At 41.3% G+C, this 19,388-nt stretch overlaps 1 protein-coding gene across 2 annotated transcripts in view; it reads left to right on the plus strand.

The window, feature by feature from the left end:
- Positions 1–15,240, plus strand: part of LOC135989932 (cytosolic phospholipase A2 epsilon-like) — a 34,403-nt gene extending 19,163 nt beyond the window's left edge. The window contains exons 5-20 of one of the 2 annotated variants that reach the window (XM_065637061.1): positions 537–577; positions 1,003–1,045; positions 1,803–1,866; positions 2,347–2,510; positions 2,781–2,873; positions 3,370–3,407; positions 4,058–4,193; positions 5,648–5,784; positions 6,262–6,484; positions 7,043–7,157; positions 7,701–7,838; positions 10,758–10,865; positions 11,920–12,114; positions 13,222–13,388; positions 14,509–14,695; positions 14,917–15,240. In XM_065637061.1, the coding sequence (XP_065493133.1) occupies positions 537–577; positions 1,003–1,045; positions 1,803–1,866; positions 2,347–2,510; positions 2,781–2,873; positions 3,370–3,407; positions 4,058–4,193; positions 5,648–5,784; positions 6,262–6,484; positions 7,043–7,157; positions 7,701–7,838; positions 10,758–10,865; positions 11,920–12,114; positions 13,222–13,388; positions 14,509–14,695; positions 14,917–15,125 (2,058 nt within the window). In that variant the 3' untranslated portion in view covers positions 15,126–15,240. The remainder of the gene's footprint in view (positions 1–536; positions 578–1,002; positions 1,046–1,802; positions 1,867–2,346; positions 2,511–2,780; positions 2,874–3,369; positions 3,408–4,057; positions 4,194–5,647; positions 5,785–6,261; positions 6,485–7,042; positions 7,158–7,700; positions 7,839–10,757; positions 10,866–11,919; positions 12,115–13,221; positions 13,389–14,508; positions 14,696–14,916) is intronic. The other variant, XM_065637062.1, reaches the window with a different exon arrangement.
- The last annotated feature ends 4,148 nt before the right edge of the window (positions 15,241–19,388 follow it).

Genomic DNA, 19,388 nt, shown 5'->3' on the forward strand with positions numbered 1-19,388 from the left:
TGGTATTTAGATACTTTTATAGATATGCTGTTTCATTGACTTTTCTTATAGGGAATGTATTGATATTCAGCTCTATAGTGGTATCGGCAGAGAGCCTGTTAACTTGTCTGGTGACTGGTCAATGGATTGTCTGTGTTATAGGAGTCCTTCCAACCAGAAGAACTGAGAATGCCTTCTGCTATCCATCAGTATCAGTCTTCTGATGATGTTGCCCAGAAAAAACCAAGACTTTAGACAGTTTTAAGTCAACAGTTATTGTAGGATTAGGACTGGGAATTGTCTATGTTGTCGTTTTATTCTGCTTCACCACTGAATGGGCAAGTGCAGTCAGCTTGAGGACTGATGGTTAACAAAGGAGAGAGAATACTTTCCAAAATCACTCTAACACTATTGCTTTCACTCATCTGAGCATACCCTGGAGCAGGAGGGAATTTGGATTTTAAGATCTGTTTCAGGAGCCAGAATAATAGTTGGCAACCATAGCTAGAGAGAAAGAAAATGAGTTTAAATGCTTAGAATGAATTAATCTTTTACAGACACAAGAGATGCTGGAGGTTGAGTTTGCATCCGAGAGCATGTGAGTAAAACTCATACAGGACTGAAGAAATGCACTTTGCAAAAGCAAGCAGTCAAACACATGTTAGCAGTTAATATAATGTAGTTTAACATGCTCAGCATCACTGCAACAATGTTTATCAAATTAGCTCCATATTGGCTGAAACACTGTGTTCCTTATCTACCAAGAAGCATCCTGGATACTACTTTATCCCATTATTTGCTGGAAGAGTGAGAAGGATAACAAGAACTGCAGCAACTGTGCCGTTATCATTAAAAAAATAAGGAAGACACATTTCAGATGTCTCCCAAAATTAAAAGTTGGCGACATATTTGAGACTATGCTGGATGAGGCAACCTTTAAGGAAATGTTATTCCTTGGTATTGATTTAAAGACATATTTAGGTCATATTAGTTCTGATTGCTTTTTTTTTTCCTCTCTTTCAGTCCAGTCCCTCCTGAAAAGCTTGTCACTAACTGTGTATTGGTGGTAATTTTAAACTATTTCTCTTCTGTGTTTGTTTTCATGCTAGTGATGGGAGAGATGAATCTGGCAGGTGCCCCAACACCTCGCTGCAGGCAGGGCTGGAGGGGAGGGAGATGGGGCGGTTGGACACTGGCAGCCATCCTGTTGTGCTGCTCACTGTGGGAGGATGTATTAGGAAAGAGTGAACATAGTCATGGGGGATACCCAGAGACCTGTCCACCATCAGCAGCTGATACCAAGCTTCTTGGTAAAGCCTGAAGTGCTCTTTCATTGACTTACTGCCTCTGCACCATTCCCTCTGGGGACTTCTCCTGGGACACCCTCATAGCCACCCTGTTTTCCCAGTCTCCATAGGATGATATGGAAGTTGCTTTCTCAACTGCCCCTAACTCACTATTTAGAGGAGATAGCACTTGGCTGTCCAGCTTCATCAAAGCAGGGCTGTGAGGACAGCCCTGTGATTCAACTGACCTATTAGTCTACCCTGGGAGACCTCAGCACACTCCCGTTCCCTCCCTGATTATTTCCCCTCTCAGCCCAGCCCCTGAGGTTGGACCACAGATCCACAACCATTTTTCTTTCAGCTGAAACCTGGCACATCTTCAGTGTCAAGGTCTTTCTCTTATCAGCCTAATAAACATAGGGTAGACAGTTTTGCAGAACCCAGGGACCCAGGTGACCAGAGATAGGTAGCAGTGAAATGCCTCAGATATGATGTGTTTTGTATACTTAATTTTCTCATCATTCATCGCTGCTGCAGTCTCGTGAAATTTCCCGCTTGGAAGTCCTGGTGGACAGTAGACGGACAAAGACAGAACCTTCAGGTTAGACTTTAACTAGAAACAAAAAATATTATTTTATGGTAAACTGAACATTTCTCTTTTTTTTATCCAGTAATTTCTCTACTTTGTTCTTACAATTAGAGCACAATTAGAGAGTTGGATGGTTAGGAGTATTGTGTGTCTATGCTAACTAACTATAAAAACTGGACTTGGAAATTAGAGGGAATGATCAGAGTGATAATGAGTGTTATTAGTGCTGTAAAACAGAAATATATATTTCTGTCTCAATAATTTACAGTTTGCCCAATTTGCCTGTATGTCTGAGTTTTTAAAACAGCTACTGCTGTTTTATAAGTGCTCTCTTTTTTTCTTGCTGTAGTGTTCCTCGTTCGGATAAATATTGTTGAATGATTTGTAAATTAAAATGACAACTTCTGAATGACCATTTAATGTTCTATTTCTGAGATACTGATCATTAACTTCTCTGTAAGCTTTTTTTTTAATATATTTTTTTTTTTTCAGAAAAAGACTTCTTATTTTCAGTGAAGGGATCCTATGAAGTGAGCCAGACCCTGTCACTGGGCTCTCCGCAGCGACCCACAGAGCCCCTGGACTTCCACTACATCAAGTACAGCCTGTCAGAACTGCGTGTGGCTCTAGCAGAGAAGAAGCTTCGTTCCTGCTTGGTATGTGATCATTAGCTTGAGTAAGCACAGTAAACTCATGGTTTTCCATACTTGGTTGAAGCAAATGGGATGAATTTGTATTCGTAATTTAAAGCCATCTTTCACAATCTTCTGCTCTGGAAGAGCACTGCACCCCCTAAGACACTTAAATATTAGATGCCAACTTGGAAACTGCTCAACAATGACACCATTTGAAAAAATAAGTTAGTGACAGTGCTTTTTTGTGGTATATACTTTAAATATTTTTCTACATTGTAATTTATTTTTCAGTGTACCTCAGGTGAAGAGAAAAAAGACTGCCATGCATCCCTCACCATTCCTCTTGATTCGCTTCCCTTCAAGGAGAAAGTAGCAGTAGCAAAGGTGATTGAAACCAGCTTTTTAGAATAAATGTGAAGCTATGGACCAAAGATCAATGGGCATGAGCTAAGTAGATCAGTATGAAATAAGAGTTTACATATATAACTGCTAATGCCCTTACATTCCCAAAGGAGATGGTTATGGACCTGTACATTTTCATATGAACTTAGTAGAACCAAAAACCACAGCCACACGTTTGAGAGAGGGATTTCTGTGACCAGCTGGGGGGACTAAGGCAGGTTAGAGCAAATACGAATGATGAGGTAAGACGGGGCACACTGGCAGAGCTGGTGCTGGTTTTTTCTGTGTACTGCTCTGTGTATCTTTAGTATGAAACAATTTAAAGAAAGTAAAGTGGACTTGGGGAAGTTTTAAAAATTGGATGGATTTTCTGGCTGTTGTGGCTTTGTGACTCCAACATGGCCCATAGAAACAGTTAAGGGCTTCAAAGCTGACTGAAAGGACATAAAATCATCTCCAATGCTTATATTTTTCCTAGGATGAAACAATCAATTTACATGTGAAGTCAAATGACTGGTAAGAAATTCTGTCTTTGGGTTTTTTGGTTCTAAAAAAAGATGCTGCCCACCTTTTTTGCCTTCTTACTTTTTTCTGTAACTAAGGGAGAAGGTATTTAGTCAATGATTATATTTACCACTCTTTACCCTGTATTAATTAGCCATGTCCAGAAGGTGAACATTCTTAACTGTACTGGGTGAAAATTCCTGTTGTGCTACTATGCAGGTGTTCAGTTTGGAAGGGGAGAATAACATTTTCTGGCTGCAAAATCCATGGAGCTATGAGTTTAGAAAAATATGTGTTTATACTCCACTTTCCTTACTTGTAAAGAATCTGGAGTATTTGTATTTATAAAACCTTGAGGTCTTCAGGCAACAAATCCTAAATATTCCACTGTTTATAGTATCTGTATATGGATTGCAGTATTTCTGTTAGACACTTCATGAAAATCAGTGTAGCAATAAACAAGTTTTTTGTTTGTTTCTGTTAAAATTTTATAACTTTTTTACTTTCTCAGCCCTGTCTGTATCATCTGTGATGTGCTTTTGTAGGGCCACAATAACAGTTTTTCTAAGCCTAATAGTAGAGTTTGCAACTTGTAAGCATGGGTCCAGACATTAATTGTAAGTGATCATGCACATCCTATTTAACCCTGGACTCTGTTTGAGGTCAAGAAACTTAGATGTTCGCTTGGAGTTTGATCTGTGTATGGAGGAGAAAAATTTCCTGCAGAAACGGAGGAAGTTTGTGGCTTCTGCTCTGAAAAAAGCACTTCATTTAGAGCAAGACCTACAAGACCACGAGGTATGGAGAGCACCATAGGGATGGGACTGTGCTGTGTAACATGAAAGTCTTATACTTGTAGCCATTTGGATATTGTTCCTTAACCAGCCCTGATGTTTTCAGCACCCCATGTAAAGCTTCGAGAAATGTTTAGATGAAACAATGTGAGAATGTGGGTAGTATCAAACCCACTTACTACATGTTTGCTCAGAAAACAGAATGCCATAAATGAGCATTTTTTCCCTGCCTGATTTATTTTTTAATCTGTGAATTATAAACCTGCATAGTCCTACTCTCTTAGCTGAGCATTCAGTCACTGAGGCCCCATAAGGTATTTTATATTAGATTTATAAAAGATTTTGGAGGGGGAAAACCTAACACTGAAGGTGATACACAGCACTGACTGATGAGGATATTTCTTATCACAAACTCTCTCCTCCGGTGCTCTTCATCTCAGCTATACTGTCGCTCTAACAGCACCAAGACATTCAACATTTTTCTCTCATCTCTCTGACTGAGTTAGGGTTTGTGTTTGTTCATGTCCATGCTGGCATGGAGGTGGTTGGTGTTTTAGGGAAGGAACATGGTCTGTGATCAGGCACATCAGAAATGAAGAAGTTTTCGTTTTGAGAGGGGGTTTTTTTATACTGATGTGTCCAGCATAGGTGAAAAAACCCACCACAAATATATTCATCACATCAGTATATTGTTGCTCATTAGCACACTAGTTTCAGTGGAAAAAAGCAGTATAAGAATTTTTTAGGGGAAGTACTTCCAACTACTAATTTCAGATTTTCCAAGAAAAGAATGTTTTTTCTTAGACAGGCAAACCCAAATCAGAATACTTTGCTTTGGCCTAAAGTGTTTGATTTAAATCAAGAGACTGCTGAGTGTTTCCTTGATGCAATTGCCTGTAAATGTGTATGGGAAATGTCATTTGGCTCCTCTTCTCTCAGTGGGATTCCTGGGGGAATTTGTCTTCCTGTAGCACAGTTTAGATTTCCATGCAATTAGGCTTTGTGGCTCATCACTGCAATTACTTACTCTAGGTACTTTACAGGAAATGTAATCTAGTCATTATACTTGACTTGCAAGAGAGGATGAACTCTGCTTGTTCTCAAAATAGAGCTCTCATGAGATGATGTACCACTAAAGAAAATGCATTCTAATATTGAAATGCCTTGAAACAACAAGTTTTGAGCTGTTTTGGTAAGCCAGCATGTAACAATTTAGAATCAAAATTGAGGTATTTTGATTGAAAGAGGCAAAAGTAGCTAATTAACAATTTTAAAAAATTATTATTATTATTTTTCTGTGCAAAATACCAGGTTTTTGTCTTTTTTTCTTCTGCTTGGGGAAATGGTGAAATGTTGGAATTTCTTGTGTGACAGAAATGCTGCAATTCACTCAGCTCTGACCATATGTGCTGCTAAACTAAGTTGTGGGTTACTACTGCTGTGGTGATGTTTGGACAGGTACCAGTTGTAGCAGTCATGACAACAGGAGGTGGCACCCGGGCACTGACATCTCTGTTAGGCAACCTGTTGGGTCTTCAGAAGCTGAACCTCTTAGATGCTGTTTCATACATCACTGGTTCATCTGGTTCAACGTGGTAAGGAGATCCTGAACAAAGACATAATTCCTCACCTCTGTAGTCCGCTGGGTGAGGAGATTTATTCTCTTTGTTTTGGTGAAGGAAGGCATGCTACTTCAGTCGAGCATTTTTGTTGCTGTATTAGGAACACATTGCCTGAGCCAGTGTATGGCCCAGGCACTGCTTGGGAGGAATAACATTTTCCTTGACCTTTTGTTTTGTCTCTAGGATCTTTCCTGGTGAGTCACCCTGGGGCAAATCACAGCCCTGTGCAGAAATGTATGTAGCATGGAGGGGCTTTTTTCAAATCCTCAGGTTTCGCTATGGATTTGAGGGATCCTCTAAATCAAAAAATCTTTTATCTTCCATAATAAACTGAGCCCAAAATATTTTTTTTTGAACCTCAGCAGTTCATTTGATATGGTCCTTAAGTCCAAGTCAAAAAAGTGAAAGCCTATCGAGCATAAGATAATGTATTTCCTTTCTTTTCCCCAGGACCTTGTCCCATTTATATCAGAGTGCTGACTGGTCACACAAGGATCTGTCTGGACAGATTGGTGAACTCCGCAGACACATGACCAAGAGCAAGCTAAGCTGCTTTTCCCTGGAGAGCCTGAAGTACTATGACAAGGAGCTAAAACTGCGGAAGCAAGAGGGATACCAGATCTCTAGCATTGATTTTTGGGGGCTTCTGCTGGAAAAAGCATTAAGTGATGGGGTAGTGTGTCTATGTTTTCCCTGACAGCTCCTGAATACTGTTGTATGGAAAATGAAGCTCCAGGGACAGGTGCTGAGAGCATGTCAGCATTATCTAGCAGATGATTTCTGCTGAATAAATCAGGGGATTTTTCCCCTCATACCTCTCAACACATAATTAGCAGCCCAAGGGGTATTCTGTAGAGCAGGAAACTTATATCTCCTTCTACCAGTACGAGCGTCTGAGCACCTAACAGCATAGTCGTGCTCTTGGTTTCTTTTGCTATGTTCTCCTATGTGACAACTTAAATAATCCATGTAGAGTGGGTGCATTTACTGAGAAGAACGAAAGACCACTGTACCACAAAGTTTCCTACACTCACTGGTAATTAAATAAGCTTATGTGGATGTGTAAATGTTTAGGTCATTCCTTGGTTAAAAAAACTTCTGGACACAAAATGAGTGGAGGCAATAAGAAAATGAGGATGGAAATGGGTATTTATTTTTTTCTGTAATCTTGCAAGCCCATACACGATGCCAAGACATTCTCTTGGTTTTGCTCTTTCTGGTCAATTCACAGAAAAATAACCACAAACTCTCAGATGAACGACAGGCATTGAATCACGGTCAGAATCCCCTACCTATCTACATGATCCTCAACATGAAGGAAGACTACAGCCTTTCAGAGTTCAAAGGTGATAGCAAAACTGAGGTGCACCTGGACTTGCTGTTCAAATTATCTGCATTATCAGTTACTGCATGTCCTGCAACCCCTTGCACTGCTGAACCATAGCATTCATAAACAGTTCCTCTTCCTGTTTAACTTCTGCTTCTTCTTCCATTTCTAGACTTTGTCCCCAGGATCTGAGAGGAACCCATCTTCTATGGGGCAGAAATAATTTGGGGGATGGTTCTAAGGACAGCCAAGGTACTCCCAAGTCAAAGCCTTAGCTCCACATTTGCAGTAACTTAGGCTGACCCCTTTTGGTAGAAAGTTCATTTATGTCCTGTCTGAAGAGACTTGTTTGAAAGTTCTGTATGAACAAGTTTGGGAAATGCTACTGAGCAATGGGCTGAAACCAGCTGAATGGTAACTCCTTAACCAGAGGAAGGCCAGTCTGTGGCCACTCTGCTGACAGGGTTTGTCCTGCAGCTGCTTCATTGTCATTTCAGAGCCCTTCCTGCAGGGAGATGGGGAACAAGGTTAAGATTTAAAAGTCCATTTCGTGTCTCTACAGAATGGGTGGAGTTCACCCCTTATGAAGTTGGATTCTTAAAGTATGGCGCCTTCATTCGCGCAGAGGATTTTGGCAGCGAGTTCTTTATGGGCCGCCTGATGAAGAAGCTCCCTGAATCCCGCATCTGCTTCATGAAAGGTAATGTGTGTTTCCACTAGGAAAATTTGAATTGCATAAAAATATACTTTATTTTTAATATAATGCAGACCGTGCATACTGCAACCAATGCCCCTGCAACATGCAGGACTGAAGCAAAGCATACAACATGTTCTCACTTCTAGGTGAATTCCTTAGACACTGGAGATGGGCTAAAAAATACTTAGAGGAAATTTCAAATAACACTATTCACTGTTGCTTTTATCTTGAATGGTGACTCTCATGCCTGAAGTTTCAGGGCTGCTTGAAGAGGTTAGGTTTATTTTGAATAGATCAACAGCAGAAGTCTACATGGGAAAAAAATCGTATTTTGAAACTGAAGTCTTAAAACCAAATTTGTCAATAAATGGGATGATTTTCTAAAAAAAAGCAATGTTGTTACTGAGTTTGCTATAAGATATGTCAAATTTGAATATTTTTCTGAACTACTACTGATATTTGTGCTAGTTTAATAATATTCTAAATAATTTTAAATTTTGCTAGTATGATTCAACCAGTGATCTTTGTCATCCTTATTTCAGTAAAGTGAGTGGCTCCCAGTAATGCATGAAAGACAGATTTGCAGTTTTTATGCAATTCTTATTTTAATTTTGCATAATGCTAGAATTGTCTGCCATGCTTCTTGGTATGCTGGTTCTCTAGAGTGAAGCTGTCTGCAGAAGAGTCCATCTGCTCTTAGACTGTGAACAAGAGATTATTACATGTAAATAAGCACAACACACAATGGGACACCAAGGACACTAGTAAGAACAGATTTTCTTATAAACTGAAAAATCCATACAACCAGCAACACTGTGTGATATTCCTAATTTGGTGCACAGAGAAGTTGTGCACCTCAATGTATGATGCAGAAGGAGTCCAGATTCATAGTGGTACAGACAATCTCAGAGCTTTAATGGCTACATTTAGAACTTTTCGTGGTGTCACGAGTTAAGGAAAGAGGTGGCTGAGGGAGAAGACTCAGAAGATACCACAGGATCCCAGAGTATAAATAGGTCTAAAGTGGGGAGGACACATTCATGGAAGGTAGACCCACTGGTGGCTCTGAAACACAACAGTTTGGATGCAGCCACCAGCACTGGACAAACCAAATCAAGTACACTGCAGAAGGAACCCTTTCATACTTTCCATTTTCTTATATTCTGTGCTGACTGTCAGAGGTGGGAGGTAGATCACAGAGCTAGGTGGAACTATGGAGCCTCTGTTGCAGTTTTGCAACACCAGCAGTGTGGCGTGGTCAGGTAGCAAGCACACCCAACACATCCAGTCTGGGATGAGCTCTGGGTTCTCACTCCTAGTACCTGAACCAGGCTGGTGACCACTCAGCCATAGGTGTATCTTTAGAAAGGATGGAGAGTTAAAGCAATGTTGCCATCTAGTGATACAACATGTAATGCCCTCTTTGGTTGCAATTAAAATGTGCTGTTTATTGCAGCGTGATGGTTTAAGGATAAAAGCAAGGTGTCAATTGTCAGGAGAGATGAGGCCTTTTATAAGAGCAGTAGCTAAGGCGGGAAAGACTGGATGAGTTTATGGTGATACAAGACCATCAGACTTCCAGAAGAAAGGCTAGGGTGCATGAGAGCTTGTCTGCCATTTTCAGCTGTTAGTCTAGTAAAAGATACCATCTCTCCTCATGGTTCTCAGTTCAGCAAATATAGGTACCATGAAAAGTCAGTGCAAGAGGTTAGGGAAACACTGCTATGGAATTATGACCAAGTCCTGGGGAGACACCAGTGTTTGGAAGATATTAAAATGCATGAGCAGTGTATAACTCCTGGTGCTCAGGGAGCTGGAAGAGTTATGGAGTGAAGAAGCACGAAGTGAAGACAGGAGAAATGAAACGAGCTGCCTTCTCACAGCAGCCCTGCACAGAAGCTTCTCAAGCTGCAGGGAGATGAGGGTCTGTTGATGGAAACTGGCCAGTAATTATCTGTAAATTAACTCTGGTTGCCAGCTAGGTGTAGAGCCAGAGAGCCCCTATCTGATTTCTTAACTATGTATTTCTAACGCTTCTCAAGCAAGTCCTGTTCTTATTACTGTGAAGCAGAAGACCCTTGGCTTCTTGTCCCACTCCACACATAAGGCAGGTTTAAAAAGGGATTGTGTTTCTGTTACTAATTTAAGGAATGCATAATTATTGTATTGTGAAATTCAAAAATATTGCATACTTTGTGACGTATGGCTTTTGCAAAGCTTTCACGGGTAGAGGTTTTCAAGGCAAAGCTCAGCACTGCCTTCTCTGGCAGAGTTCTTCTCAGGGCCTGCAGCACAGCTGTGGCAGAGGAAATAATTTTCAAGATCCAAGAGGGTTTTGGAGATTTCTGCACTGGGGAGACATTTTTAGATGTTCCTTTAAGTGGGAGAGCAAAATTAGAAGGACTATGGGGATTATCCAGTTGTGACAAGGGAGATCTTACAAGGAACATGATGTCTTGTTTTAGAGGACTACCCTGGAGACTATCTCAAATTGTGTTTTAACCACTGGGATCTTGGCTGTTCAGGAGCAGCCCCCAAACCTTTAACTAAATATAGAGTTGTATACAGCACACTTTGTAAACCAAACCACTACTTCATATGAAATGGCATGGTTTTACTCTCTGATGACAGTTGCTTATAGGACAGGAATATGCAGCCTGGAAAACGTTGGTTTGCAGTTTATCGGCACTAGCTGGATGAAACAATGAATTATAGTGTCTGAAGGCCTGGCGCATTGTCTAAAACTATTTAATTTCCTCTTTGAGGAGAGAATGTGAGTTGCTACAAAAGAACTTAGTACAGTTTTTGGAAATCCGGAGGCATTCCAATACTCCTTGCAAAGCTGAAAGGTTATTTTTTCAAAAGGACATTTTGCATTAAAATGTTTCCAAAGCAGTTTCCCTGTTCTCTGCCATTGCACAGGCCTGTGGAGCAATGTGTTTTCCTACAACCTGTTGGATGCGTGGCATTTGTCGGATCCTACAGAAAGGCCCTCACTGAGGTGTACCCAACACAGGACCGTTGATGTTGGTTAGTTAAATTTCTGTTTCTACTCTACCTGTTGTCTTATTAGTTTTTAAATGAATATTACATTCAGACACACACAATGTGAAATCTTTATCAAGGCTTTTTAAATCTTGAAACTGAGGCAAATTCAGCACTGGGGTTTTTTGTTATTTGTTTGGGTTTGGTTTTTCGTTCGTTTGTTTTCCCTGAGGTCTCCTGTTGCCAGTGATATCTAATTAGGTTTCCTCTCTGAATTCATTCATAGCAACATTATTTCCATTAGTCTCCCTTGGATGAATTCATGCAAGTGATGATTTGCCACCAAATATAAAAGTACTGAAGTTTTTTAACAGGTCATCTTTGCTAGGGGCCTTTCAGCAAACCTATGCATTATAACAAACATCTCAGTGCTGTGTTCTCTGTCTGCCTTGGCAGATCATACTTTTTGCATGTTGTTATTGAAGACTTGGATATACTAGTTATGTGGAACTCCATTTCAATTATCTTTGATCTTGTATACCTGTGCAGGGTATTGGCTGTCCTCCCTGTGTTCAAAAGTGGTTAATGAGTGTGGTTTATGGGCTTTTCATCACTTTATCTAGGGAAGTGTCACAAAACCATGAGCTCAACACGAAGTCATTTGCCCTCTTTCCCAATCTCATGAGGTGCCATTTAGCACAATCCTTTTTCTCAGCTCTTTTCTGGGTGTTTAAGGTGCCTGACAGCACTTTTTTTTTTTTACAAGCTGGTTGGGACCAATTTTGAAAGAAGCTGGTCCCAGTTCTCAGCCTCCACTGCCCTTCACATAGGGAATCCGTCTGTGACTTCTGTTAAGCAGTCGATCACTTTTTCCAGCTTCAAGAAGTTTTTTGCCACTCTGACTTCGTTTTTTTGTCAAATACACTTCACTGAACATTGATTTTCTTCTTGTTCCTACTTTGATATTGATTTGATTATATGTTGCCGTATCCTATTAGGATCTTCTTTCCGCTACCTGATATTAGATACCTTTTGGTAATTCAAGTATTGCAAAGAACTGTATCAAAACAACAATTTGTTGATCTGCTCTACCCTCCAGAAGCAGATCAGCCTTCCCTACCAGCCAGGAGCCATGATTTGGACACTTATGTGGTCACCCCCGAATGTGGCATCATGGGCATCATTCGGCAGGTCCTGACCGAGCGAGTGATGGTTTCCAAGTTCTACAACTTCCTGAAGGGGTTCCAGCTGCACAATGAATACCTCCAGAGCAAAAGCTTCTGTAGATGGAAAGGTAAACATCACAGACTCACAGACTCACAGAATGTTAGGAATTGGAAGGGACCTCGAAAGATCATCTAGTCCAATCCCCCTGCCAGAGCAGGAACACCTAGATGAGGTTACACAGGAAGGCGTCCAGGCGGGTTTTGAATGTCTCCAGAGAAGGAGACTCCACAACCTCCCTGGGCAGCCTGTTCCAGTGCTCTGTCACCCTCACTGAGAAGAAGTTTCTTCTCAAATTTAAGTGGAACCTCTTGTGTTCCAGCTTGAACCTATTACCCCTTGTCTTACTGTTGGTTGTCACCGAGAAGAGCCTGGCTCCATCCTCGTGACACCCACCCTTTATATATTTATAAACATTGATGAGGTCACCCCTCAGTCTCCTCTTCTCCAAGCTAAAGAGACCCAGCTCCCTCAGCCTTTCCTCATAAGGGAGATGCTCCACTCCCTTCATCATCTTTGTGGCCCTGCGCTGGACTCTCTCCAGCAGTTCCCTGTCCTTCTTGAACTGAGGGGCCCAGAACTGGACACAATATTCCAGATGAGGTCTCACCAGGGTAGAGTAGAGGGGAAGGAGAACCTGAATTTTAATATTTATCTGCTTAGATGATTGGTGTTTTCATTAGTGAAGAGAAAGCAGAAGATGAACAGGCTTTATTTTTCACTTTGGAAACAAAAATTTTAAGATAACTAGTTAAATTTCATCCTGTCAAATCAGCTGCACAGGGCTGAGTATCTTTAACAGAAGGGAATTGTTAGATATCAGTACTTCTTTACTGGGATAAAAGTGAAACAGATCAAATTTTGACACAGCTCTGTTTTTACTGAAATTGAAGTGTTAACAAATACTCTAAGAAGTTCCTTGATTCCAGGGAAAGGCCACTGCTGTTCACCAAGGACAAAAGAGGAGCATGAAAAGTGAAGGAGTTCTGTGTTTTTACCTTGGACAGGTCTTTCTTTTCTGTGTCAAAGCTGAGCTTCCATAGTGTGGCTGAGTCTTGGAAAGCGAAAGTGATAGGGAGACGAGAGGCCTTTTCCCCTCCCATATTAGCCAAACAACAGACATCAGACATATTAATTCTTCAGTGAATCACTCATTATAAGAAATATTTCCTTTTAGATACTGTACTAGACAAATTCCCCAACCAGCTGACAGAAACAGCAGAGTTCCTGTGCCTGGCAGACACGGCGGGATACATCGATATCAGCTACCCACCGCTCATGAGGCCGGAGAGGAAAGTGGATGTCGTCCTACACTTAAACTACTCTTCTGGATCACAGACGTCGGTGCGATGACCACTCTGTTTTCTCCAATAATGACCACTGTCTTTCAGCCCTTTTAGCACTTCAACTCCTAAGGAGTCAGAATAATTTATGTAGAAGAAACTGATTCTGGGAGAAAGGGATTCTTGGTGTGTAGCTCCCATTTTGTAGATATGCAGGTCTCTTAGTGATGCTGGTATACCATGGCAAATCCCTTAAGGAGAACAGAAGTAGTATCAGCTTTCTAAACCTTTTATTTTAATTAACCCTCTGATAGGTAAATGCTGTCTCCTAGACCTATGTGCTCCTGGGATCTCGATATGGCTGTTGGGGCTACACTCTTCATGGAGTGTTTCTTTGGAACTAGTACCACCACTGATTAACAAATTTCATTTGTCTTGTTATATTCATCTAAAGGTATCCATATATCCACGTGAAGTCGAATTAGAAGTAGTTTGTTTGGTTGCCTTTAGAACAGAAACTGAATCTTTTTTTTTCTGTTTTTTTTCTGGCCTATAATTCCTGTTACCAGATATGGATAAGATGGAAGTTCTTGAAGATGAAAGTTTTCATACACAACAACCAGATTCAGGAACGAAAATCCTATTTTCAAAAATGACTTAGACACCTGCAAGATTAAATTAACATTTCAGTCAAGATGGTGCTTGCTCTCAGATACCTGCATCATTTTTCACAACCATGTTAAGGCTTTTAAATATTTCATGCCATGTCATCAAAAAGTTTTTACCTTTATGAATCTGTATTTAAAAAACATACCACTTTGGATTCCTGTCCATTCTACTCATTTCAGGGTTTTCTCCAGTAAAGGGCATGTTTCTGTGTCCTAAGCAGCTAGGCTGCCCCTGCCTGGAGCCATGAACATCTTGTTTACCTTGCAGATAAAGGCTGAGAAGGAGGAGAAGGTAGGACAACAATCAGGAGTGCAAGCTGGAGGCTGGGTCTTGAAATGTTGTTCTGTTAATAACTAGTACTTAATCTCTCACGCAAGAGACAAAGGCCAGAAGAAACACTGACAGTGAATGCTACTCCCTGATCTTTGCAAAGTCTTTGGTGGATGCATTGTGCATTTGGAAAAGCTGGGGGGATGACAGAATTTCTGACCCTTTTCTCTGTCTGAATGCAGCCTTTGGAAGAAGCCTCCAAGTACTTCCTAAAGCAAGGAATCCCATTTCCCAAAATCCACCTGAGTGAAGAAGAAAAAAAAAATCTAAAGGAATGCTACATCTTTGAAGATGCGGACATCCCAGAGGCACCAACAGTGGTGTTTTTCCCGCTGGTGAATGACACCTTCAAAAAATACAAGGAGCCTGGTAAGCTGTGGGCACAGGCAGTCCTCCCACCACCTGGCTGCCCTTTGGCTGCGTCAGGATGGGAGGCATGGTCTAGTATGGTCCTCTCCCTCCCCTACCACTGCTCCCATGGGAGAGAAATGCTGGTGTGTGGGTAGCGAGGAGCAATGTTGTGCCCCATATGGAAAGTGGGAGGCGGGACCACATCTAGAACCCATCAATGACCTTTCTTTATTTGTCAGGTGTGGAGCGCAGTCCTGCTGAGATGGCGCAGGGCAACGTGGACGTTTCCACCATTTTTTCCCCATACTGCTTAAACAGCTTTACCTACACAGAGGAGGAGTTTGACAAGCTGGTAGAACTGACCAGCTACAATATTCAGAACAACAAACATCTGATCCTTCAGGCTTTGAATTCAGCTATAGAGCAGAAACGACAGCACAAAAAATAAAACACTGTCCTGAGTTTCAGAAATATATCCAAATAATATTATTTTCCTGGAGAAGAATCAAGACCTGTTTGTGAACAAACATGACAGACTTGGGAAAGTACAAAGGCTTGTCTCAGCTTATGGCTCCTCTCCACCATGTGGCGATCCTAGATAAACCAATCAAACAAAATAATCACTTGTCTCGTGCTTTATTTATCTTGGATTTAACTGCTGGTGAACATTTTTTCCATATACATACATGTATATGTAGTAAAACAAAGCTTAGGGAGTACGTGGCTTATTGATGAGTTTCGTAAATAATGAATGTGAGACAGCAATAACAAATACTTTAAAAATTACTATACTAGTAGAAGTTACATGTGAAGACAAATAAGCTAGAAATATTTAATGTATTCCAAATCTAGTGCAACAGAAATATACATAATAAACATGGACCATGTCAAAGAAAAAAAACCTATATTTTCCTGTAGTGTCAGCAAGAAACATTGTTGGAAATAAAATGCAAAGCTAAACATAAAAAAAATATATAGCAAGTATGAGATTTCACATGGAAAATACAAGTTTTCCATACTTCTGAATTTACGAGTTTTATTATACCAACAATATTTAGGTTTGGAAAATCCCTTGGAAGTGACCATTGCAAACCCCGTTGTGAGTCAGGATCAGCTCTTCTGGTGCATGTGTAAGTACCTGACCTGGGGTTGTGCTTTTCTCTGAACGCTCACAGTATTTACAGGAATCAGCTCAGCACCTGCACCCTGCTAATTTCAACAGGTTCAATAGTACTTCTTTTTATTATAGGATGAGATGCTGGCTGTGAGAATAAAAACATTGAAAACAGAGAGACATTCAGATTTTGTGGTAAGAAGGCAAGCTAAGTGCATTACACTGGTACGCATGGGTAATTGCATAACTTTGTCAGTCTCTGGCTGTATACAATCAACACACCATCTATGCAACTACTATAAATAGCACAAGGCAATTTGTTAAAACTGCTTATTTTTGAGATGAAGACCAAAATAATTATTTGCTTTATGAAGGATTTTAATAACACGGATACTCTGTAAACCTGTTTCATCACAGCAGAGATGCTAATCTAAAGCAAGACATTTCAATCATTATCAGCTACCCTTAATTACTTCAAATTTAAATGAAAAGCAGTAACTTGTCTGCACTGAAGTAACATGTATTGGCACATACAGAGCTATGCACAATGCAATCATAGTCAAAATAGAAAATGAATCCTTACTTCAAAATGAAATGTGAACCTCTAAAAGGTTGAAAATTTCTCCTACCTCTTGCTATCATCATTTGTCTCTCTTCATTCAGGCATTCCTTGATGGCTTTAATTCTTTATCATCTTTAGTGTCCCATACTCACCTCTGATGACCTCACTCCCCTTAGGGATGGTGTGTCCTTGCCCCAGCTGCTTCTCCAGGCCCTCACACCTCCATCCAATTTATAGCCCTGGTTCAAATCTCCAGTGTGCTGAAATGGCTGTTTACTTGGCAGTGCTCATCAAGGGCTCTTCTTTGTGATCTCTGCTGTTGAGTCATGCCATTCCTTCCGGTATTGCCTCTCCTCTGCCCCAGCCATAACTCCCTCTCAGCCTTCCCTGTTTATCATTATGGCAAACTCATTTGGGGTGACACATGTGTTTGCTACTTCTCCCACCTGCCCACCTACCAGCTAGCATTTCAGGCATCTTCAAGAGCTGCCATCCAAGGCTGTCAATAACACCAAGTTTGAAGAACCCTGCCTCTCCCTTCCCATCCCTGCCCTTAACTGTACCCTTTTGCCTCCCACACTGTCTTTTTGTTTGTTGGTTTCTTTTTAACAGAGGGAAGCCTCATTGATTCCAGGTGTGCCACCAAGGCATCCCTTGCCCTACTGTACCCTCTAGGGACTGAGCCTATCCCAGATATTGGCAGTTTGGCCAGGCCCACACGATTGCTCCTAGTTGTGCTTTCAGTGTGGGTAAAGCTCTTGGACAAAAGCTGGATCTTTTTGTCAATTCTCCCCCTGCAATCCTTGGACATCCATGACTTTCTTCTTTCAGATACATCCATAACCACCTGACTCCCACAGCAAGGTCCCTGCTGTGACCGTGAAAATACCTGTATGTCCTGTATTACTGTAGACCCTGAAAAAGGTTTGGCTTAATCCTCCATCCAGCTGTCCTTCTCCTGGGGCACAGGGACCTTCACTCATAGGTAATGTTCTTGAGTTGAGGGGAAGGACACCAGCCCCATCATGCCATCTGCAGTTGGTTTCTTCCTCTCTGAGACACTGTAGAGTTGTCTCCAGGTGACCACTCCTAAGCAATTGCCTGTTCTCCTGACTTCCATCTAGTCAGCATGCCTGTCTGTGCTTAGTAGAGGTACTTAGTTTGTGACTTAGGGGGTTGGTTAATTCGTTTGGCTCAGCTTGCTTTTAATCATTAAATGTATTAATTAATTGCACAGAACACTTGCAGAAGAGCCTGGCTGTCAGTTTTTGCAGGCTTTGTGTGCCTTTGTCTTCTGGCATTTTTTGTTCTGGTTCAGCTGCTAATGGGTATGTTTCCTGTGCTCAGCTTCTGGGCTGTACTGAGGCATTGAAAGAATGTAGGTAACAGCTGTGGATGTGGGTATTTAAATGCCATTTTGGTTTTGCAGGTTAGGAGAGTACCTTTTTACAGAAAATAGGAGTAATTTCATGGAATTATCCATTCAAGGGAGGAAATAAACTAGAGGGGGAGAAGCACTGCAAAAATCCAGGCCTACACTTGTATCACAGTGTTAGCACGGACTTAAAAGCCGGAACTCTTCATAGCTGTAATAGGAACTACAAAAATTAACATAGTGACCTGCTTGATTGTAATGAATATGTTCTGCATCTTTTCTGTGTCTTGCTTTTCCTTCTTACCCATTCATTATCTGTAGGTAAGTGAAGGGATTAGCATGCAATTGCACCTTTGCCCCAGCCCTTCTGATTATCATACAGGTGCATTGAGAACTGGGCAGCTCAGTGAGGTGAGTCAGCCCATAGGAACCCAAGCAAAGCATCAATGGGGTTTTTGAACCCCTTGTGAGGCACGTAGGTACTTGGACAGCCCTGTTGAGGAAGGGCCCTGAGGAGGCAGAAGCTAATCGGGTGGTCTGCAGTACCATTTTACACAATTCTGTAGCCCAAAGAGTGGTCAAATAAAAGACCACTGCAAACAGTCTGAGTGAAGTGAGCTATTTGACTACAGGTTGCATCACACAAATGACGGGAAATACGTCTGCCACGCGGATGCAGGAGAACATGGGTGGTAAAGCAGGACTCCCTTCTGAGAAGCCCTATGCCAAACCCCATTCACTTGTAAAACTCTGCTGTGTATGTGTAATATCCTACCATCTTACTAGAGTGATAATGCTGCAGAGGGGGCCACCAGGGCCTCATTTCCAGCAGGGCTGGCTTCCTCATGCCCTGCTCATGGTATGCTGATCAACAGGTAGCAGTGAGTGAGAGCGCTGTGTCTTTCATGCCATTGAACTTTCATACCTTCAAGCTCCTCCTGAAAGTCTGTCCCTTGCAGGGTTCCCACTGAAGCCCAGCACACCTGCAGCATTTATAAAGCACTTCCCCAGCACTCCTGCTACCCCTCCAGCTCTTCATATAAAAACTCTGGGATGCCTTCTCACGTTGCCAGTTTCTTCCTCCTTGGGTCCTGAGGTGTCCTTTGTACTCCCTCGAACCCACTACTGCTTATCCCCTTTTCTCCATGCAGTTGGGTGTCTTGCAGAGATGTCATGGCCTGATCCCAGGTGCCCTATGTTTGTAACATTCATGCTTGTTCCAAATATGACCCAGCCTCCATCATTCAGACTTGAAGCTTCTGGAGGTACCATTGCAGTGTGGAGAAGACACGTGAGACAAAGGGGGAAAATTAAGAAAACAGATGGTATAAAAAACAAGGGAGGGAGGAAGAGGAGAATAAAAAAAAAAAAAGTATAATACCAGAATAAAAGTGAAAAAGGGAATTATAGCTATGTAGTACTGAGATGGGCAGATGGGCAAAGGAAGAAAATGAATATTTTAGAAAGCCAAGAAGTCAACAGGAAAAAAAAGAAAGCAGGGAATGGAAAGAAGAAAAGAAAATCAAGAACAAAAAGGTAGTGAAGACAAACCTTTAAAATTGGGAAAAAGATATATCCTTCCTCTAGTTTCTTCAAAGCAATCTGATAGTTTTTTCCATTAAAAAGGAGAGCAACTAAAAAACCCTAATCCAGAAAACGT

Source organism: Caloenas nicobarica, chromosome 5 (genome assembly GCF_036013445.1).
Source record: "Caloenas nicobarica isolate bCalNic1 chromosome 5, bCalNic1.hap1, whole genome shotgun sequence".
Classification (NCBI taxonomy): Eukaryota; Metazoa; Chordata; class Aves; order Columbiformes; family Columbidae; genus Caloenas; species Caloenas nicobarica.